The 24,051-nt window shown below is 36.3% G+C and overlaps 1 protein-coding gene across 6 annotated transcripts in view; it reads right to left on the bottom strand.

Annotated features, from left to right (window-relative positions):
• Positions 1–24,051, bottom strand: part of LOC121873246 (protein unc-13 homolog 4B-like) — a 154,079-nt gene that overhangs the window by 9,362 nt on the left and 120,666 nt on the right. For 4 of the 6 annotated variants that reach the window (XM_042376657.1, XM_042376658.1, XM_042376656.1 and 1 more), the window contains 14 exons: positions 23,236–23,344; positions 22,356–22,400; positions 19,936–20,080; positions 18,684–18,833; positions 14,222–14,452; positions 12,760–12,987; positions 11,764–11,885; positions 10,356–10,469; positions 9,888–10,031; positions 8,770–8,988; positions 6,279–6,507; positions 5,020–5,199; positions 4,314–4,484; positions 954–1,151 (listed from right to left, as the gene is read on the bottom strand). In XM_042376657.1, the coding sequence (XP_042232591.1) occupies positions 954–1,151; positions 4,314–4,484; positions 5,020–5,199; positions 6,279–6,507; positions 8,770–8,988; positions 9,888–10,031; positions 10,356–10,469; positions 11,764–11,885; positions 12,760–12,987; positions 14,222–14,452; positions 18,684–18,833; positions 19,936–20,080; positions 22,356–22,400; positions 23,236–23,344 (2,285 nt within the window). The remainder of the gene's footprint in view (positions 1–953; positions 1,152–4,313; positions 4,485–5,019; positions 5,200–6,278; positions 6,508–8,769; positions 8,989–9,887; positions 10,032–10,355; positions 10,470–11,763; positions 11,886–12,759; positions 12,988–14,221; positions 14,453–18,683; positions 18,834–19,935; positions 20,081–22,355; positions 22,401–23,235; positions 23,345–24,051) is intronic. The other 2 variants (XM_042376655.1, XM_042376654.1) reach the window with 2 other exon arrangements.

Below are 24,051 nucleotides of genomic sequence, written 5' to 3'. Positions count from 1 at the left end.
CGGCAAACATTTGTATTTCTAGTTCTGTTAGGGTGTTTGATAGGTTGAGCATAATAAGTGTTATATGAAGAATGTGATGAACTCGTGGAGGTAGTTTGTAAGCCAGAATAAGGCTTTTTTCTTTTATCCTCTTCACCAATTGATCAGCTCGTTAGCCGCTTGGGCGATCAGTCACGTCTCTGTTACGCACTGTTGGCAAGTACTGGGCATACACCAGCTTCTGAATGTACCTAAACCTTTCTCCAGTGTTGGTCAAGTCTGGTCTTGAAAGAGCTCACACTCGGTGCCGTCACAACTACTGGCTTTGCTCTACAGACATTCACCCTGTTTAGTTCCTGCTACTGTGTGGTACCAATATGTGATTATGACAACGGTTGATGCTTGTTTTGTATTTACAATGTATAATGACAGTTGATGCTTGTTTTGTAAGTACAATGTAATAATAAATAATAATAATAATTAACGGTTTATTAATAGAGTTGCAGCCGGTGGCTGAAAATATACAAACTTACATGTGATTTAGACAATGATATACGTTCAATACATTTACAGGGCTGTACAGTACATAAATCAGGAGTTATGTCTGATCTAGGTCCCAGCCTTTCCTTAATCGGGTTATTTCTAGAGTAAATAAAAGAGAGAAAACCATAAGTGTGTGTCATATCCCTGCTTTGTTCTTGCTACATTAGTACAGGATGAAACCAGCGTAACCGGAGAAAACCTGCGATGTTTGGTGGGTCACACGGGTTATTGTAACACCCTTCTTAAGTGTGTTCGGGTCAAGCACGACTCAAACCTATGACGCATGTTACCGCTGTACTCAAACACTGACAAATTATGGTACAGGTAGTTATAATTGTATTTACGTAAATTTACCAGCTTCACATATAGCTAAGCCCATGAAGTTTTGGTTTAATTGAAAACAGACAAAAAATTCTTAATACGGTACTTACATTAGAATTACTTTCCACAATGCTACAGAAGATAAGTATTAAAGCTTTCCAAATTTTCAGCAGGAAACGTTGGAAGTTTGAGTCATCCAGTCTCCTCAGCAGAACATAAAGTCTATCATCAAGAACTTCCTGAAGAAGTTGTGCCTCATTACCTGTATCACAGGAACCGACTACAGCTCTTGATAAAATTGGTTTTATCTGAAATAATAAAGAGATACCTGTACTATTGAAAATTTAAGAATGAAATACAGGGTATAAACAGACAACCAGTGCATAATACTACATACACCTACAATGTTTCTAAAAAAAATTAGACAAGATACAGTAATTACTCCAATCTGCAGGGGTATAAAAAATATACAGTGGGGTATGCTATAACGAATCTAATTGGTTCTAGAACCTTGTTCGTTATAGCATTCGTTTGTTATAGGATTAATCCGTTCCAGGCCCCCAAATACAACCACTTAACACTGAAAAATATAATATAAAATTATAAAAATTGTAAAAAAGTGCATAAATATGCATCTAAACCCCTGAAATAAAGAATATCATTAATATTTGTAATACAGTGAGTTCTGCTATAACGCGTGTTTTGATAACGCGAATTTGCTCTAACGCGATTTATGAATTCGGAACAATATTTGTATAACGCGATCGCTTGTTTGCTATAACGCGATTTTTGCTTACTATTTCTCCAATTTTGTGGTATTAACTGTGAATATGGTAAAGAAGAATATCTCCAAAAAGCATTCTGATGATAGAATTCCCGGTGATTATCGTAAAAGAAAGGATATAACACTTGAAGAGAAGCTTGATGTTATCAACCTCAAAATCACCCTTCTCCCCCATCAAGTTACATTCATATTTTTTCAAGGTAAAGTGTTAAATTTACTGTATGATTTCATTATTAGATATGAATGTAACATTTATTTAGACTGTGCTATCCTTTGTGTTAGGCTAACTACTAAATTTTTTCGATTTCGAGTAATCTGCACCTAACCCTATTTTCTCCATAAGCCCTGTTATTTCTATTACGCGATTTTCTATAACACGATATTTTACAAGAACACAATTATCGCGTTATAGCAGAACTACCTGTAATAAAACAATAAATTAGAAAAAAAAAAATTAAATTATGTTCGTTGTAGGAGTTTCGTTCGTTATAGCATTCTCAATTTTATAGGTAAAACCGTTCGTTATAAGAATATTCGTAGTAGGATCCGTTCGTTATAGCATACCCCACTGTAGCTCAATTCAGTACCAGAACGTCATCATTATCATGGTGACTTTTGAAACACTGTTAAAGTATAGGACACACTCTTCAGCAAACACAAAATTCAACCTGATCAACATTCATAAACAAATCTAACCGCATATGTGGAAAATTCAGTAAAAAGGAGTACCAATGAAGACTGGCTACGTAAGTGTTGTAACATTTACAAAAGGAACTAAAACAATATCATATCTTTACAGCATATAAACAGAATTCCAATATAATATAAATTGGTTGTAAATTTCCAATAGCAAACACATTTTTTACTTGCATCAGGTCTAATTTTACTCAAGGAGTGTGTGTCAATTTCTAAGAAATTCCGATGTTCATCAATTGAGCAGTAGGAACACCATATTACATCAACTATGTTTAATATACATCAGAAGAGAGAAAGAGTACTGTACATAATGAATACTATACATATAAAATGTAAAATACCACAAGTATTCATAGACTTAGGTGTTACCAGCTTTATAGCAAATTACTTTGGCCGCCTTATTACCTCAAAACTGTAGCTGTGGGCGTTTTAGGTGCCAGTGCAAACAAAGGCCTTAGTTCTTGGCTTGGGTATATCCACTTAACTTTATTCTACATGTATGTTTCATTCCTACACACTTTGCACTTGTTTAACATGTTCATAAGATTCTCAAATCATTACAGTGTTCATGGTTATTCGTCACATGGGTTAACAATGTGTATAAGTTCACACCGAGGTACACAAGATATTTTTCTTTAAGTATAGTTTATGGGTCAATTCCAACACTTCACATATGTCTGATACATTTATCCTTTTCCCAGATCATTGTTATCTTATATTTTCATCTGATACTTGAGGTAGCTATGTTCACTAATTGTATACATCGTAAATACCATAACCTTCAGACACGGTCACACTTATTCACTATACAGTAATATCTCCCTTAGCCGGAATCCCTCAAACCCAGAACTCTCCCAAAGCCGGAATTGAAATTTTCTTGGAAAATTGTTCCCAAAGCCTGAATTTTCCGGAAAATTCAGGCTTTGGGAACGATTTTCTGAGGGGTACATTTTCCAGAAAATTTCGAAAAAATTTCCTGATACCTGGAAAATTCCGGGGATGAGAGATTTTTTTTCCGGGTTTGAGAAAGTTGTCTCGTTACACAAAAATCGCTCATTCCCGGAAGTACTCTGCACCAATTGCTCTGGCTAATGGGGATATCACTGTAGTACACTAGTCCGTATCAAATGGGCCTTCCCAATCATCATATAGGTACTGTACCTTTAGTTCTCCCTTAATACTCTCAGTATACATAAGATTATATGCACGGACACTGGTAAAATTCATATAAAACAACATACAGCATATGAATTACCCGTTCCAAATGTTTACCATTTCCTGTGACTGACTCCCCACTAGCGCGGTGAGTTTGAATGTTATGTAGCTGTAATATGAATCAAGAGATTATAGAGACCGTTACTGATGTACGCAGTACACTAGGATGGTCTCTACTTTCAAAAAAGTCCTTTTTTCTTTTTCTTTCTTTTATCCTCTTCACCACTGATCGACTCGTTAGCCGCTTGGGCGATCGGTCACATCTCTGTTACATGATTAAAATATCCCAAAACTGAAAGACTGCAATGACATAATTGGGACATTTATGACAAAAACCTCTATAGGCTTAAACTATTAAGAAAAACCTTTATACATTGAGCTGTGTATCCTTGAAACAACCTCCCACCTAGTGCTATAAATTCAGAAACTGTAGAATGCTTTTTGCTATGATATAAACATGATGGTGGTAGAACAAGAAATAGGATAATATCTAAATGAAAGAAATACCTTTATACATTGAGCTGTGTATCCTTGAAACAACCTCCCACCTAGTGCTATAAATTCAGAAACTGTAGAATGCTTTTTGCTATGATATAAACATGATGGTGGTAGAACAAGAAACAGGATAATATCTAAATGAATAAATAATACAAACCCATTCATTTAATTGGTTAGATTAATTGTTACTGCTAAATCTTTGTAAATATTCCAACTACCAATAAATAACCTGAAAACCTATGTCAACATAAGGTATTTTATGGAAAAATCCACTTACTTTTTTTATGACATTGTCCATGAAGAGCAACAATGATCCCTCCATCTTTGATGAAGTCTTCTTAACAACAGAAAACTGTTCTTTATCATCATCATTCGATAATTTAAGGAGCGTTGGAAGACCATCAATTTCTTGTCGCAGGTACTCAATGTTGTTAAGTCCAATACAGGTCTGAAATATCCAACAAGCAAGTGATGCCCACAGGTTTCAAGTCCGATAACACAACATAAAGTGGACCCTCAGTACAGAAAAAAAGGTTAGGTTCCAAAGAGTCTCAGGCTCTAGCAAATAATTTGTTTTATCAAAGTTAAATTCTTATGTGAAAAATAAAAGATTCAACAATAATGTTTGTGAAAATGTTATAAAATCATCTGGTGTTCCCTTAGTGAAGGGGTTAGTGCAGATAGTCTACTAGCCCCTTGTGTATAGGGTCCCCTCTGAGCTGAATAAAATCATTTGGTGTTAGCCAAATACAATAATAAAAGTGGCATCCCTGAAGTGAAGGAGTTAGAGCATGGGGATATACATTTTGTTCTTTTCTTTTGACGACTTGAGCTGCACTGATAAATTCTGCTCAATGCCTTTATCATATAACCCAATTGCTGAGCCTGATCAAAAGATGAACGCTGAAGTTGTTTCTCTCTTTCAATATTAGATAGCTACTATTCTACCATCAAATTTCAAAATCTGAATTCCTAGTTTTCACCTGTGTAGGGAGGAACATGGAGTCTGGTACAGTTTCTTCACGAAGGCTTGAGTCTAACTTAGCCATCACCAGCTTGGTATAAAGGGTGCCCAACCCACAGAGATCCTGAAGCAGACGTTTTGCCACTTTTTCTCCTCCTACCTCATCGGCCCATGCTAACCTTTGCCATGAATCATTAATCTGAAAATATTTATCACTTTATTATAATTTCAAATGAAAATCACAAGCACACATAATTTTAAAGTTACTGTATACTTCAGCATTATACTTCATGTTCTTACTTCACTGAATAATTGTGTATAAAGTAAATATTGTTCATGTAATGTGAAATTCTCATCAAATTACAGTGCTCAATTGAAAATCTACATCAGAATACAGTACAGGTGGCCTATCAAAAATCCGGCAACCGATAAACCGGAACCTTCAGTTTTCCGGCATGGATTTCGGAGCGCATTTTCAAATATTTCTTTGTTTATTTAATGAAGATATATGTTTTAGCTCATAAAATTCATACAAATTACCCGGCCAGAATATAATTTACATTGCTGGAATTCTTACAATTTGATGATCATTTTGAATATAAACATCATAGATTTTGCATTAGACATACAAATTTTAGATATAATGTTTACTCTGAGTAAATATGTTATCTTTTTTGCAAAATATATGACATTTATATTCAAAATATTCCTGGTCTTACAAGGAATCCAGCAATGTCAATTATATTATCCTAACTTAAGTGTTTAATTTTCTTTGTTTAAAGGACTGTACAGGTAGTCATTTTCTGTTAAACTTATACAGCAAATATAACCATCAGTTTTCCGGCATTTTCGAAAATCCGGCACTCCTCAGGTCCCGAGGTTGCCGGATTTTTGATAGGCCACCTGTAGTTGCAAATTAAATCCAATTAGTACTGCAAAAAAACTCCAGAAAAGTTGCTGTTCAGTATCATAGACAACATGCTATCACTTGAGCAACCAGCACTCAAACCTGTATATGAACACCATCAAAATTAAAAACAATGACAAATATTTCTTCTCTCACATCATTAAGTCCAGTTTTGTCAACTGCCTCCAGTGCCTTTACACTCACTAAACAAACACAAAACAAAGTAAGATTAAAAACTAAATACAATAAATGTTAACACCAACAGATCTCACAAAATTATCTATTATGAGTGTGAGAAAACCTTCAGTATATCTGAAAAAGTAGGAATAAGACTTAAGATACATTACAGTATACTGTACTGTTGTACTCACAATCGTAAAGTTAGATTTGGTCTCACATGCAGACAAACTTATTGTAAACTCAGAATTGGTCACCGTGTAAGCAACTTCAAATTCATCTCTTTCAACATCTTTAGTAACAAGGGCTCTTGTGCGAACCAGCATCCTTTCCTGCCACCTGATGACACCGCCCAGGAACCATTTGTGATATCCTCTAATGCCTGTCTGTAGCTGAACTTCATCGGGAAGATTTTCACCAATCCTGAAAAGGCATAAAAAAATACAAAATAATCTACATCATTTTCTGAAAACTAAAAATTACTTTATATCCAATGAAATTATTTTACACTAAAGTAGACATTTCTATCTCTACATTAATCTTTTCAGGATCATGAAACAAGTTACAGCATAATTAATTTTTTTATGTAATTTCAATAAATAAGTCCATTAGCATGTATCTTTTTCACTAAAGCACTGTATTTTTCTAATACCTGTATATACCTAAAATAAAAATAAAATATATAATTCTGAAAAATAAAAACGGTCTTATCAGTTACAGTGGATTCTCGATAATTCATAAAATACTTACTCTTTTTTTTTAATTTTGCTATAAAATAATAATAATTTGTAGCTGAAGCATAGTGTTTATTTACAAAAAATTAAAAATTAAATTTGTGGAAATATCCTTTCATTGCTCAAATTTGACTTGAAAATCTAGAAAATATAATACTGTATAAATATTACTTCAATGCACTAATGTGACTTAGAAATACTGTACACAATATATTGGGACCGAGTCAGGGGCTGATACTCTTTGTAATGGTGGTTGTCATCTCTGTTTATTACATCACAGTGAGGCTGCAATATTTGAATCTCAGGGTCAATGCACTTGGTGAGCAAATTCCCACTCCAGCCTAAAGAGCTCAGCTGCTAGGTTTCCATTTGGTACAGTAAGTTCCATTACAGTACTTTAGTAAAGAAAATCTCTGCTGAACTGTATGGTCATATTATCAGAAGGGAAGCAGGAGAATGGAAGGCAGGAGGCGATGCTTTGGCCACCCTGGATGACTAAACTGCCAGTGATTCTATCAGCAACTTTATTATTTACAAGTCATATAATGCAAGTTAACTGTCATTCATATTTTCCTTTATTGTGTTCATTTCCACGAATTAAAAAAGGGTAATGAAACGGTTAGTTTGGTTACAATAAAGGTGGATTTGGTACAGTGGCAGCAAAATCAGTTGGCAACTGTGTCTCAGCCTCTCATTGCCCTCCCTCCCTCCCTCCCACAACCTCCTGAACAGTCTAGACTCCACACGCCCACTCACTTTAGTGCAGCTAACCTCACAACAGCATTACCAAGATCTCTATTACAGTACACTAAAATATCTGAGCACCCTGCAATTTTCCCTCAACCTTCACCTTCAGTAACACCCAAGAAGAAATCCTACAAGATATTTACTAGGTTTTCCTTGTTATATGACTTAACCAGTTAAGACGAATGGAAAGGTGCACTCTATTAAGACATTGAAACCTTGGGTAAATTTTTCTTGTAGCTCCGTTCACTTGTAGCAAGTTAAAAATATATGTTTCTATTGTATTTGTGAGTGCTGAGACCGAATATGGCCTTCCTTTTTGGCGGAAATTAGCCGGGTTTTTTTTTGCGATTTTTTTTCGTTTGATGTTTTCCGAGAAAAAAGTGCCTAAGCGACTAACAAACACACAATAAAACACTAGAAAAACAATAACCAAACCAAACCAAACCAAACCAAACCAAACCTAACCTAACCTAACCTAACCTAACCTAACCTAACCTAACCTGACCTAACTTAACTGACTCACCATATGATGGAATCCCCCATTTCTTACCTTATTGGCCTGGTTCTTGTTCGTCGTTGCATTCTGGGATTCTTACACAACGCCACATATGTTGGTCTTTACGATATTTACATTCAGTCTTGCTCTTAGTACACTTTACTGAGGTTGGAAGAACACCATGCGATCGAAAAAATGCTATAGTTTCTACATTATTTTTTTTTCCAAAAACTCGCAATCAGCTCCATATACTTTAAGTGACACCCATTGCAGACTTCCATGGTCGGAATTGAACTTGAATTTCAAAATATGAGAGACCCAAAATAAAACTCGATTTTGATTGGGCCAAATATACTCTGAATTAGCAAAAACGCTTTTGATTGGCCACGTGACGTGTGCGGATACGCATGCGCGTCATCATTTATGAAGGAGACTCGAGCAACACGCAGTGTTAGGTGAGAGGCAGACGATAATGGCGCGATGTTAATGGAAGAAAATAGAAAAAAATTGGAAGAGCTATCTCCGTTATTATACATTTCCGCCGGTAATGTAATAGATGAAAATTATCTTATAATTAGACGTCTTATTCGAATATGATAATAGATTAGTGGTAGGAATGAACGGAGCTACAAGAAAATAATACCAAACCTTGTGATAATCCAGCACTAATATCACAGAAAGCAAAACAAAACACTGTTCTAGACTTACTTCTGAATAGAGTCAAACTTCTTGTAAAGCTGCCATACTGGTGTGCCAGCCTCTAAGGCTCGTCGGTCTGCTTCATCATGTTTCACACTTGATGTGGCATGAGTGTGTTTCTCTTTAGATGGCGTGTCATATATTTTAAGCAATAGAGGTCTCACTCGAGCTCCAAGTTCAGACGTCAAAAAGATGTATGTTAATCTCAGATATGATATTTTTGCTTCCCTATAAGGAAAAAATGCATGCATTAAAAGAACATCATGTCCATAATAAAGAATGAGATTTGAGACGATCTTAGTTTTATTGTTTTATGGCTAAACTATACTAAAGCCAACCCAAATGGGACATCCCTTAATTGGAATTCTCTAAAATCCAGATTTAATAATAATAATAAAAATAATACAGTAATATTTATTCAGTAAAATTGTCATTCAGTGGTTTAGAAACACACTCTATTCTCCTGCTGTAGCTTCAACTGTTATATATTTTTTTGTTTTAGCTTTGAATTGTTTAATAGTGTAACTGGTTTTGATGTGGACCGGTAACTTGTTCCAGTCTATTATTCCAATAAAGAAGAAAGTTGTTTTTGCTTGACCACAGACACCAGGTACCATAAAATTATGTTCACTCCCTCTAGTGCCCTTCCGGTTCCTATCCCTAATCCCTGCAAAGCTTGTTGTTAGGTACTCTGGGCACAGTCCATTAAAATTCCTGTAAGCATGATTCAGCCTCAGTTGCTTCACTCTATCCATCACACTTTACACATTTAGTGATTAAAGAACTTGTAACCAACGTATATCATATCTGTGACTAATTCTATCTCTGCTAGGCCACACCTCTTATTTCCCTATGCATAACAAATAGTATGGGTACATTTGGGGACTAAATGTATGTTATTTGTACTTGTCACAAGTGTATACTGTACACCATTACGACAAGAATAAAGTTGGCTGTCGTACATATGACTTTCTTTTGCCCAACATAGGAAAAATTGTCTAGGTACTGTATTCACAAAACCTGGACCACTCTTCCCCCCCAATAAGTAAGGCTTATGGTGGAGATAACTGTACTAACAAGAGAACTTATAAAATTATAAAATTATTTACAATAAATTTTGTTATTACCTTGAAAATACATCATGATAAAACTTGCAGACATCTGAGAGGAAAGTGTAGACCTCGCCTGTAACGCCAACAGCAGCAACCAGTTGTTGGTCCTCAGTTGCCGTTGGTGAGTTCCTTCTACGGTTCTTAAGAGAGGATTCCCACCTTATGGAAAACATTACCATGTGTAAATTTATGAAATATTTTACACATCTATTTATATAATATTTACAAAAATAAAAGGTGGGAAAATGCAATCAAATGATTATGAATCAAAGTTTGTTTGACAGTGAACAAAGTCATGATGTGGACATAAATCCCATGATACTGTACATATAACAGACTGAGAAGATAATTAATCAACATTAAACCCAATATTATCCCCACAGTTAAGGGCTGCAACAACAAGTGTAAAATTGTAGTCTTTTGAAGAGTAATGAACAATAATGAAAGCTTTTCTCTATCCAGAGATACTGATCATACACTTACCAAATTTTCAAGTAGTCTGTGAGTGCCTCTGACACCTGTTCATTAACAGATATATCTTTAGGGAAAACCTTGAGTTGCCGTGTCTCAGGATTGGCTTCAATGGCATGAAGATTTCTGGAAATTTTAAAGCAAATTGTAAACTCTCAAAATTTGCGGTTTCCTAAGACATTTTTGTGGTACAGTCGTGAACTTAAGTAATGTTACCTATTCTGTTACTCCATGAACCCCGAGATTGAGACTCGAATCCAAAGCATTTATGGATGTTCAAAGGAGGGCCACCAGACTGGTGCCTGCACTTCGGCACCTCAGCTACCCTGAGAGATTGGAGAGCCTGAACTTGCCTAGCTTATACTACAGATGGGCAAGGGGCGACCTAATTGAGGTGTATAAGCATCTCAGGGGGCACTACTCAGTTGAGTGTCCTTACTTGGAGCTGGCGGACGCTCGCCCCACAAGGGTCACAGCTCAAGATTGAAGAAGCCACAAGTTCAGAAAACTGTGAGGGCAAACTTTTTCGGAGTGAGGGTTGTAAACTCTTGGAACAATCTACCAGAGAGTGTTGTGACGGCACCGAGTGTGAGCTCTTTCAAGACAAGACTTGACCAACACTGGAGCGGGTTCAGATACATTCAGGAGCCGGTGCATGCCCAGTATTTGCCAACAGTGCGTGACAGAGACGTGACCGATCGCCCGGGCGGCTAGCGAGCAGATCTTTTGGTGAAGAAGATAAATGAAAAGGAAAAGTAATCAGAGACATGACCAGTCGTCCAAGCGGCAAACAAGCCGATCAGTGGCGAAGATGATAAAAGTAAAAAGTAAAAGACAGAATAATGCATCAGTGTCTACTGCTTAGGGTTCACAAGTCTGAACCTCGGGTTCATGGAGCAGCAGAAGAGGTGAAAGGACTTTTCTTTGTTACTGTAAATGATTCCTGTTAATTTTAGTTTATGTTTTGTTTTGTTTTAATTTTACCATTAACGTACATTTACTGAACCAGTTAAACAAGTTACTTTTCATTTGCCAGACAAAAAAGCTTTCATTCAAAAAAGCCTGACCTATTATTGTACATATATTTTCAAGATCTTCATACCAATAAAAACAATAAAATTTAAGAAACTTTTTCATTTTCACAAACCCAAAAAGTGCGGCATACATCTATAGAACAGATGCATTTAAATTGCATGTGGTGACTATTAGTAAATTTTTCATTTTGAAGTGAAGCCCCTTAACACGTATGTGACCATTAAATGTGGCCCACTTACCCAGTACAGTATATTATAAAAAGGTTGAGGTCCTCTGGTTTATACAATATTAAAAAGGAATTCTTATCTTTTATAAACAATTCTCAAAATTTTCAGTTTTCTTCAGGAATTACGTACAAACTTTTATGAAATAGCTTTTCACTAACCTCAACATGCCTTCAAGTTGGGGACATGACACAAATTTGTTTGATGCGGGGAAGTACGTTATTAAGTTTCTTAGTCTATTAAACTGAGTTGATGTCCACTTTCTCAAAGAGCTTCTTATTTCCTGCAAATGATATTAGTTATTGTAAACAATCCATACATTCTAATAATAAACATTTTCTGACAACAAATATTGGCAATCATTACTCTCGTAAGCTATATGTTTCAACTGCAGACTAATTAATGGACTTCTGTTAAATCATTGGCCTCTGACATCTGTCCACAGAATTCAGTTATATATTTCCTTACTAAAAAAAAAGCTTATCTTTGCAGTTAGAAAACAAGTACAGAATCGTCAGTTACTTTCTCTATAAAAGAAATAATGATTGACTTGTTTGAAACAACATGCCATTCCTGTTGATATTTCATCATGCAGATCAACCACCTACCAATCCCCAACTGAACTTTGAAGAACTCCCCACCACAGTGTTTTCCCTGTACTGTATTAATGAACATAAATTTTATTATAGCTTTCTAAAACTCATCAGGGTCTTTCCCAGTTTAAAAATCATCTGTCAAACTTATAAAGATACAGTACAATACTCTTTATTTGTAATTTCCATATTTCATCATTTCTTAATTTCTACCCGAGCACCACTCCACAAGAATTCTCAAATACCATATCAATTGGTTTCTGACAGCTTTGACTTACCACCCAAGTGGCTAACAGGCTGATCAATGGTGAAGAGGATAAAAGTAAAAAAAAAAAGGTAAAAGCAATGTCTTCCTGCTTTCAATTTTCTCTCCTCCAAACATTATTAAGTACATTAAGTCTTCATAATATTCCTACCATATACTGTACACTACTACTACTACCTCTCTTGTTTCTATTATTCTCTCTCTCTATCTATCTTTATTTTAAATAATGGCACATTTAGTGAACAGCATACAGTACAGTACTGTATATAGTTTTGAACGTACAAGTTCCAAATCCTTACCTGAATCTCCTCTTCTGAGTACTTCTCCTCTGCCATGTAACCCTGAATGGTCTTCAACAACTGACCAAGGAAAGATTGTTCAGTGATGAAAAACTCGGATGTAATCTTCCACCATGACAGTGTAATAAAGGGTGGCGTAAGATTGAGAGTAGCAGCATAGTGGTCCAACAGAACCTGAATGGTATTGCTAAGTGAACCATTCCATGGTGTTGCCAAGCTCAAAAATGTCTGTGAAGAATGTCAAAGTATAGTCGCACAGCAGATGATAAATCTGATAAAATTACATATATTTTCCTTATTATAAAACCAAAATACCAACACACTTACCGGTACATTACATGAGAGATTAAATCAAATGAACATGAAACTGAAAATCTTCAGCATTGTCCACTTTGCAACTGCATATACAGTACTAATCTAGAACTTGCAGCATCATGACCACAGTAGATGAAAGCAAACCTGATGCTGACAAAAATTATTTCAATAGGTGGGATTTAATGGCCATACTGTGAAGGGTAACCTCACCAATTTGAGGCATTGAAAATTTTTTGCCTTCTTTACAGTAAATTAATGAAATTGGTATTACAGTCAACCCTCACTTTACGCGGTCCCACATTCCACGTTTACGCGGTATCCTGCCGAAACCGGAATGCTCACGCGAGCAGGGTGCGCACAAGGTCGCCCAGTTATCAAAACATTACCGAGTTCTTCACCCGCCACCCACCACAGCCGGCCCAAGTCAGTGATCGTGATAATGATAGTGAGGACATGGACTTGTATGGACTTTGAGGGGTTTGACAAAGAGGCCCTGCAAGCCTCTGTGGTGGATAGTGATACAATTGATACAAGTGATACAGGCGAGGGCCAATAATCTGCCCTCTGCCTCGGAACCAACCCCCATCCCCGTGTGCCCAGCCATCTTTTCTACTAATGTAAGTGTTAAAAAACCTAATATTATTGATATTTCTCTTAATTATTAATTGTGTGTGCATACCATCATAAAATTAAGAAGTTATTTTTACTACAACGTAGGTATTGTGTCTGAAAAAGTGGAGTTTGGGGGTCGGCCCGGTCTCTATTTCAATTAATCCCATATGTTATGTTGTTCACTTTACGCGTTTCTCACTTTACGCGGGCCGCCGTGGGTTGAATTAACCGCGTAAAGTGAGGGTTCACTGTACTGTATTACTGTACCTAATTTATAGGCAATTACTAAAACTGCTAACACAAGATGTACACTAGTAAACAGTCCCTCAAAAAAGGCATCACAGAATAACTTTATTCTTAAAGATTGAATAAATAAATATATAAAAGATCACAAACAAGCATGGACACAAAGGCAGCCATGCACACAAAAAATTCAGGCACATATCAATACATTAATATGCACAATAATGTAACAAGACTACCTGTGACTAAACAAAGCCTTCTTGTTTAATCCAACTAGATAAATAATCTTTACCTCATTTTCAAAGCTGCTCCCACTGCTACTGTTGCCACTGCCGACGTTGCAATCTTTAGTACTGCTGGTACTAATGCTTGTAATATTAGCACTTCCAGTGCTGTGTATACTCCTATCTCTCCATCTTTTGCCACCTCGTTTTACACTGCCATAGCTGCTCCGGTACTCAAGATAGTACAGAACCACTTTTTTAAGGAAAGCATCAAACCAATGTGGTCCTATGAGATTCAGCTGAAAACAATATTACCCAGGTTAGAATGCAAACAAAATCCTTCATGGAAAATCTAAAGAACTTAAGTAATTTGCCTAAACTGCCAAATAAACTGTTACTGTCACTGCACAGTATTATTAATCAAACACTACAGTGGAATCACAATAATTAGTGAAATTCGGATTCCTGTTCTTAAATTTGTGGGTAGTGTATCTCTATTTCTACCCCTATTTTAAGTTGTGTGTCAAATTGTGCACTGCTACTGTTCTACAGTATTTATAATTTGCTGCTGAGCACTGGTTGCTGTAGTGTTTATTTACGTAAGAAATCACTTGAGATATTTCGGTTTAGCAATATAAAATGTTTAAAGCCCCTTTCTTGTTAAATGGTCAATTTTTGGGTAAGCAATGTTCTTCTCACTTGGAAAAATTCAGGAGGGATATCGGAAAAACTGGGGATTTTGTGCTCCAAGTGAGTATCATTACAATACTCAACTGTGGTTTAGAAATAAAGAAAATACAACATAAAACTATAAAATAAGAAAAATGAAGAGCATGGGTGTGTGTGTGTGTGTGTGTGTGCAACCTGTATGTAATGGTCAGCATGCTAGCCCTACAAGCGAGTGGACCCAAATTCGATCCCTGGGTAGGGTGAAACTATGGGCAAGTTTCTTTATGCCATTTGCCTCTGTCTACCCAGCAGTAATTGGGGTACCTGGATGTTAATCTATTTGTGGATTATGTTCCAGGGTAATGGTTAGTCTATGCAGTTGGTGAGTTGTCTGGTCTTCTCAGACTATTCCCTGACACTGGGTCATGCAGCTTAATAACTCAGAGTATGGTTGTTGTGTTGGCAACAGCTTCTACACCTTAAACAAATTCATGCCTAGGTGGCCCTAGGACACAAGGATAAATGAAAAGGAAAACTGCTCAGAGACGTGACCGATCGCTCAAGCGGCTAACGAGCCGATCAGTGGTGAAGAGGATAAAACAAAACATTATGGCAGTGAGCTGTGTAACTGCAGCCAGCCACACTCTCCCTCCCCAATACAGTATGTGATGTCACAGTGTAATGGTCATGATAAGAGCTAACCTGAAAACCTTAAGGATTCATATTACGCTCAAACGTCCACAAAACCTTCTGAGTCCCCCAGTGGAAACGTCCCCCGTTTTCTCTGCTTCCCCCGCCTTTGTCTATGGGAGCAGACGCTGTATGCTGGGACCTGTTGCCATCCATTCCTTTGTAATCAATTTAATTCTGCTTTCGATAGCTGAGTCAGAGCATTGTTAGTGAAGATAATAGTAGAGAATGAAAATGAGTTCATAGTCTCAATTTCAACGTCAGAGGGTACCGTAAATTAATTCATTGGAATAGGAGTAGCTGGACTCCCTGGCCTAGTTTGAGTGAGGGCACCGCGGGCATTTTAACCGTTAGTAAGTGCCCGTCCCTTCATCCATACAGGTATGCCATTCCACGCTGTGTTGTAATTTGCCCTTCTTTAAGTGATTTGACCCAATTAATAGTTGATTGTGCAAGTGTTACAGTAACGTAGTTGATATGCTCTGAGTAAAGTCATATTTACGTCTTTAACGTCCCCTGAAACGTGTTGTTGTTGTCACCAGTTAGTAAGTGCCCGTCCCTTCATCCATACAGGTCCCTAACGCAGCCTAGGCCGTGTCTGTAGGGTGGATGTTGTATCCACTATGTCTGGGGACATGTCCGAGGTCCAGTAGGATCAGTTACCTTCGTGAGACCCGGCCGTCAGACACTTCAGACCACCTATAGCCCCCATAGCTGGCTCGTCTGGCCCTAACGCTCGGTCCACGAGGTGACCCTGGACCACCAAGCCACACACCACTACCAGCCCCCATCATTGGTGGATGAATGGCTACCTCAGTAGGGCTATATTTGTGTGGTGGAATTAACCCACTGGGATCTCCAGAGTTCGTCGGATAGTACTCCATGGTGGCTGGACCCCATGGCTGTTGCTTGAGTATCACTCCTGACGACTGAGTGTTGTAGTGGCAGTTGCCTAGTATTTATGGTGCTAAGTGACTATCATAGTTGTGTTATTGAGTATGTCCACCCCGTAGGGTTGGAAAGGTATTGAATATGTCCACCCAGTAATGGTGTGAGTATGTTGAGCCTGAGGGCCTAGTAATAGATTTCGTCTGTTAGTACAAACCAATTCTTTCTTCTAATTTCATATTCATGTTTAAATAAACTTTGTATTTGTATAATTGTGTATATTATTTACCTACAGTATTTACCGTTATTTCTTCCCTATTGCTTGATACTATCATTACACCTACCCACGAGCCTCCTATCGTCACGCTACCAATGGTGATATATAAGAGTAAAAGGAATTGTTACTGGCACACAGGCCCTCATGAAGGGTGGCAGTAGCAGCCCTCATAAATGGTGGCAGCTCAAGCCCTCATAACAGTATATAGGCAGCAGCCACATATGTCTCTTGAATCAGCTTGGTGACAGCTCAAGAGTGGGCCGGTGACAAAGTTCAGCCAGGAAGTCACCCAGCTGACTCCGAGTGTGTGGCTGCTGCACTGTGTGTGTGCCATGACATGCCAATGAGGGAGCCAGCACACAACTGGGCTGGTGACACAGACCCAGGTGTTATAAGAGAAATTAGTTATTTGAATTTAACTTAATCTAACTTGACCATCAGTGGTGAAGAGAATCAAATATTCTTACAGCAGAGGTGGTTGCAAATTGCAAGTGTTTAAACTGAAATAGCCCGAACTAGCGGAGTCGCCAGATGCGCTAGTGAGAAACTGCTCACCGCTTCCACACATATCTTCACCTTCTACAGAGAACACACACTCTTTGCTCTTAATTTGTCTTATCTTATGGTTTTACTGTACAGTACAGAGCATATAACATTTTCTTTATTTCTATGTCACAAAAGAGTATTGAAATGATTTTCCACAACTTTTATATTTTCATTACCTGTAACAATGGCAACATGCATTGCCATCTCACAGGCCACAGACAACTGGCAATGTGTGCTATACTTTGAGCTGTACATTTTGTTCTCATTGGCTTCAGTCAAAACAAATACCATGGCAATACATTCTTGTTGCATTCCATTAATGTCCTTTTATTTTTATTTTATTATATTTTTTAATTTTAAGCAAAAAAAAGAGGGGGGAAACTGAGCTTCATAATAAAAAGGCTTTGTTGCCAGAGATATACCTGTAGCTATCACCAGCATCTACAGCATACAGTACTATACTCATATGTATGTACAGTACAGAATTATTACTTTTACTTTTTTCCTATTCAGCACTGATCGGCTCGTTAGTTGCTTGGGCGGTCAGTCAGTCTCTGTTATACACTGTTGGCAAGTATCGGGCATGCACCGGCTCCTGAATTTACAGTATAAGTACCCAAGGGCAGATCCGGGGAGGGGGTCCAGACCCCCCTTTTTATCATTATTGTACTCAGGCATTTTTTGTAAAGTAAAAAGTAATTACTATTGACCTCAGAATATCTCCTAATATCAAGTGTACATGGCTTCAAAATGCCCATGATACGTATTCATATCCTGGATCCGCCACTGACACCTGCGCCAGTGTTACATACAGTACAGTATAAAAAAATTATTGTACCATTATTCTCCTTCCTTATGGCAGGATGACACAACCCTCATAAACCTTATAAAGTAGAGAAACATAAAATGTTGATAAAATTACAGTAAAGATGAATTTAAAATTTAACATGTGGGTGAATTACGTTAAAAAACAATCAACTTGTTATTGTTCTGACATTTCTTTTTTTTTCTTTTTTTTTTACGGGGATTAGCCCACCCGGGCACAGGTCACTGACCCACATCAGGGCCTGGGGGACGAAAATGTAATAATTATTCATAGTAAATAAAATTTATAATAAAAAGTAAAATAAAATAATAATGATAACAACAATAATAATAACACTGTAATAATAATAATAATAATAATAATAATAATAATAATAATAATAATAATAAAGAACTATAAAAAAGAAAAAAAAACCTGTAGTGAGAAACAATATATGAACAGTATGTTGTGTTGTCAAGACAAACAAGTAAGACCCTGCAATTGTGTGTAATTGAGACAGAAAGACAGATCAGCAACCTAGGATTTGGTTACAATTTTCGTGATGCCATATAGCAGCAGGGTCTACCATTAGACAACACATTATGCTTCACCAGACTTCATAGCAAATTTGCAAGAAAGGAAAAATATACAGTACCTGAGATACAGTGGAGAGTTTGAGGCTTAGACGTAAACTTCCCCGCTTCTTATTAGCCCGAAAACTTTCTCTCTGTGATATTAGACTGATCTCCTCTTCTTTACTCTTGACCAAGTTATACCACCCTGTTAAACTTTGGTCTTTCATTTCCTGCATAAAAAATACAAAATTAGTCTTAAACTTCAAAAATAATTTCATCAAAAATCTATAAAGAATATGATTGTTTCAAGTATAGTAGGTTGCTTTAAAAAAATCATATAAAAAGTTAAATAGTTTTCCAGAGAAATTGGTGAAAAGCATTCATACATGGTATATGCAACAAGCTACATACAGTACCTCTATTAAATGAATAGTTTTAATGCACAATAGAAAAATATATAAAGTACAGTATATTTCATGCACTGACAATCAATAGTGGTAGTATTTATGAGGTACAGGCAATGCCAAGATAAAGTAAAAAATGCAAGACTAAAAGCAAAAAGATTCCAAAAACTTTACCTGTAATCTTTTACTATATAGTACTGTAGTGCAAAGAGAAATTACCTATGCTACATAAATAAATAATGTACAAGCATACAGCATTTAGTTAATTAATCTTGACAGCAAAGAAAAATAACACTCTCATAAAACATGCACCACAGGACAATGTGTACAAGTGTTCTCTTTTTCTCCTTCAGCTGAAGGAATCATAACAAACTAACAAAGACTGGGTGACAAGGACCAATCAAATGGCCACCAAGGTCACAGACGCCACATATATCGATTTCTTCCTTTGGGATCACTTAAAATCTGTAGTCCAATAACTATTTAGGTAACCACAGAGGATGATACACAGCTTAATGTGAAAATAATAAATGCCAAGAATTTTGAGGAGATACAGATATCCTTAATGTCTGATAAGATCTGGATGGCTAGGAGGAAACTTAAGTTGAATGATAGCAAACCAAGATTATTGCTATCCGTGGAAATGGGAGGGGTGAGAGCATAACTCAGTCCTGTCAATTTTGTTCAAAATCTTGGTGTGTACTTTGACTCAAACTGAATTTTAGAAATCATATGGATTCGGAGGTTAAAAGTTGCAACTTTCATTTCTGATATCTACTGTACGTATATATGCTGTGAAACAGTTTTTTGGGAGACAATGTTTTGTGACACTATTACATTCACTTATTTTGTCTACTCAAAAATACAAAAAGCACTAAAATAATGTATCAAGATAGGTAAAACAATTATTCAGCTGACATCTACTCACTGATAGAGGCACTGTCACCGTACCCAACAAGTTTCTCATTTCATTCATTTGGATATTGGCTGCAGCATCCCGAACCAAGCGACTAAACTCCCGAATGTCTCTCATTCCCTTCAGCTGTTCCACTCCAGCCTCTTGTGGCTCATGCCTGTAAAGGTTGCTGGATTGTGGTGGACTCAAAAATAATTTTCATAACAAAGCAGTTGACCAATTACCATCAAGATATTAGAGGCTAATACTTACAAGACAGGCAACCATGCTAGCTCAAGCATTCTTAGAAGACTCATTTCAAGGTTCCCCCCCCCCAAAAAAAAAGAATAAAGAGACACATACAAAACAGTGCACAGCATAGCAAGATTCTGTCTTGTTCATAAGCCACTTAATATGCACATAACATTAGTGAAATACCCTGTACAGGTGTGCAGTATTATGAACACTGGTGATCCGTGATTAAAATACTAACAGTCCTAAAACCTTCTCAAGAGATGTGGAGACAGGAGGTAAAAAACCTATGTATTGGAAATGGAAATCTGACCATCTTTAGTTTACAAAGTAAATATCGTATTCAATAGGATTCAAGGAATGTGATATAAGAGATTAAGCATTTCACTGTGTTCTACAAAGACTAATGGAATTACCTTTTAAAACAATCGAGTATGACAAATTATAAATATTGTACAGTATAAAACACTTCTCTACCTTAAAGAGTGACTAAAATACTCTTTAATTACTATTGTATAAGCAACAGTGTAATCATGATTATCATTTTTAAGGTTCATTTTAATACAAAACATTGCAATGTACTGCAGGTTATACAAAGGAAAACATTTGTCAAGTGTCAGAAAGATTGGTTCATAAGTGCAGTTTTGCAAAGAACACAAATTCCTCACATTCATACTTTTATTTATAAATTTATAATGAGAAAGACATAAATTCATATTATAACTTATGCAACAAAAGAAAATAAGAGGAAGATCAATAGAGAGGGACTCTGGATCAGTTTAACTAACTTTTCAGATACAAGGGAGGACAAACGAGTGAAATTTCAATACTGTGCTCATATGGAGAATGTGATTTCCTGGGACACCTGTGTACAGTATCGTTAATTCTGTACACAAAAACTAGAAAATATACAGTACACAGAAATAATCATTTTGCTTAGTCATCAAGCATACTTTATTTAGGCATAAACTAATCTATATACGTACAGTAAAGGTGTCTATGTATAGATTGTAGTTACAACAGTTCCCTCTGGCTACAAACTTGCTAATGACTGACAGTCCCCAAGAGCAGCAGTATCAAGCTCTCTCCTGCCATTCTTACTCAATTTTACTATATGATTCACAAAGTCCTTATCATTTTATCTGCATTAATTTTATATACAGTAAACTCCTGCTACCTAAGATTCCTCATAACATATCACAGATGTGATCAGCAAGCTAAGTCAAGAAAAGAGGTGCCAGTTCTTACTGATGAACATACTGTACACCAGTCAAAATTCAGTGTGGATCAATAAGCTACTGAGTGCCAACTGACAAACCCAACAATAAAAAAGAATAGTGTATGCAGTTATTATTACTTTATCCCATTTCAATTCAAGAACTTCATACCAAAGCAGACAGACTAGGAGACAAGCTCACAGCCTATGCAAGCCAAGACCCCTTAAAATATTACAAAGTACTCCTTCACATATCCTTATCATACTGTAGATTCTTGGAACAATCTTCCATCCAGCATTATCAATGTTAAGGTGTTATATGAGGGTTACAGAACATGACAATAAATAATAGCTGCATTATTTAGATACAGTACCATAATTAATACAAACCCAAGCATTTTATTGCTAAGTCTTATTGATAAGTTATTGACAAACTGAATGGCTTGTGTTAATAAAAGAGTAACTTCAAAAAGCTGTATGCCCAAACCCTATGAAGTTCGATAACTATACAGAGGAGTACGTGTTTATATGCAACAGAAGCAAAATGTGATTAATACAGTACTGTAATTATGACAAAGTTCCAACTTCAAGCATGACAAGGTAAAAGGATATAGGATAAAAAGATGATTAAGAGTTAAATATGGGAGTATAAGGATGAGCAGAAAGTTGTACAGTAAATGAATATGTACAATGAAAGACAGAAGTCGTGTCGTGAAATTTGGTGAAAACATATGCAGAAGGGCTAAACTTTTGGTGCGCTCTGCCTTGTTATATTTAATCTTCGATCAAAACCACAACACGACTTTTTTCTTTGATTGCACACATACATGGAAGAGATTACATTTAGATGAACACTTTGGTCTTAGATGATACAGTATACTCTACATATCAAGTCATAAATACCAAGCTTCAGATAGTGATTTCAGCCTCTTTATTAGAAATATACTGTACTGTACAGGCAAGCAAGAGCATATTGTGCACTCACCAGACTTCCACCATAAGCTTTGCATCACGGAGTGCTGGAATTCCGCTGCAATAAGGGAACAAACACTTGCTGGTCATAAAACATAGAAGGATTTCATGAATGTATTTGCATCACTATCATCATTATTAATACAGTATGATTTTAACACAAGACTAAAACAAGACTTGTTCCCAGTGAAGAAGACAAAGAAAATAATTAAAAGTAACCAGCGAGAAAAAAATGCATACTGTAGCACAACTCTTCTTGACGTCATGCAGGTGAGCTAAATTTGAGTGTCTGTATGTACTGCTCCCGTACCAATATGTATTGTACATATATTGAGTCATATAATTATATATCGTATAATATATATATAATATATATATATATTATTTTATATATTTTAATATTATATATATATATATATATATATATATATATATATATATATATATATATATATATATATATATATATATATATATATATATATATATATATATATATATATATATATATATATATATATATATATATATATATATATATATATATATATATATATATATATATATATATATATATATATATGTACCTACTAACTCATCCAACATATATGTAATGCAATCCAACTAAAATGGCATACAGTAATCATATTTTTAGAATAAACAAACACTTAATAGAGAATAGTCAATAGTGTAGCACAAAAAGATAAACACATAGCTATTTAACAGAATGAATAATAATTATAGAACATACCTACATGAATAAAATTTCACCCAAGATGGAGGATAAACTATACTTTTACGTTTATCCTCTTCACAACCTCGAACAGAAAATACAGTGCAGCCTTAACTTGGAAAACAAACAGTAAATCAACTTAGCATGAACAGTGGCTTACGTGGAGAACTGTGACTCCCAGGATGGTGAGAGATCATTGTTCAGGACTCTGGTTTTGAAAGTCTCACTGCAGCCTGACACTCGCACGAAGCAGTATGGGTGGCTTGTTTCTGTAAAGGACCACATAAAAGCTTTAGTGCATAATTGCTTGCTAAACTCCTTATCCCCTCAACAATTCACACACACAATCACACATGTGCACAAAATTTTTCATGTACAACCCAAATTGTACATGTGCATACCCCTGTACATACAAATACATGCACAAATACCATGGACAGCTATGGGGGGGGGGATGCATTTGCCCCTCTGTTTCAGCCCTTTTACCAACAGAGTTTGGAGCTTCTATTTTTGTCTAACACCTATTTTTGTCAGATCTCCTAAAGTTAATCCTCAACATTAATCTAGGCACACTATAACCTGTAGTCATACCACTCACTAGCTGAAGAGCTCCCAACAGATGCAAACAGCTGAACACTTTATCCAACCTCCATTCACCCACCCAGACAGACAGACAAAAACATTTAGCTCCATTATACATAGATTACTGGTCACTTAACACTACCTCGCCCTCATGTGAAACTACCCCCATAATTATATCCTTACTTCACTTTAATTTATCCTCACCAATGATTGGCCTGTCACGCATGAGCATCACACCATAAAATCATGTTGGCATTCCTTTACTAGGTTGTTTCGTAGATGTTCCATCATGGCATTTCGTATAATGCTCTAGTAGTTTACACACTATGCTGATCAAGCTCACTGGCCTATCATTATTTGTGGAGTGGCACTCTCCCTGTTTGAATACAGTATA

Source organism: Homarus americanus, unplaced genomic scaffold (genome assembly GCF_018991925.1).
Source record: "Homarus americanus isolate GMGI-L3 unplaced genomic scaffold, GMGI_Hamer_2.0 scaffold32929, whole genome shotgun sequence".
Lineage (NCBI taxonomy): Eukaryota > Metazoa > Arthropoda > Malacostraca > Decapoda > Nephropidae > Homarus > Homarus americanus.
The sequence above is the reverse complement of the archived record's forward strand: the minus strand, read 5'-3'. Positions and strand labels throughout refer to the sequence as shown.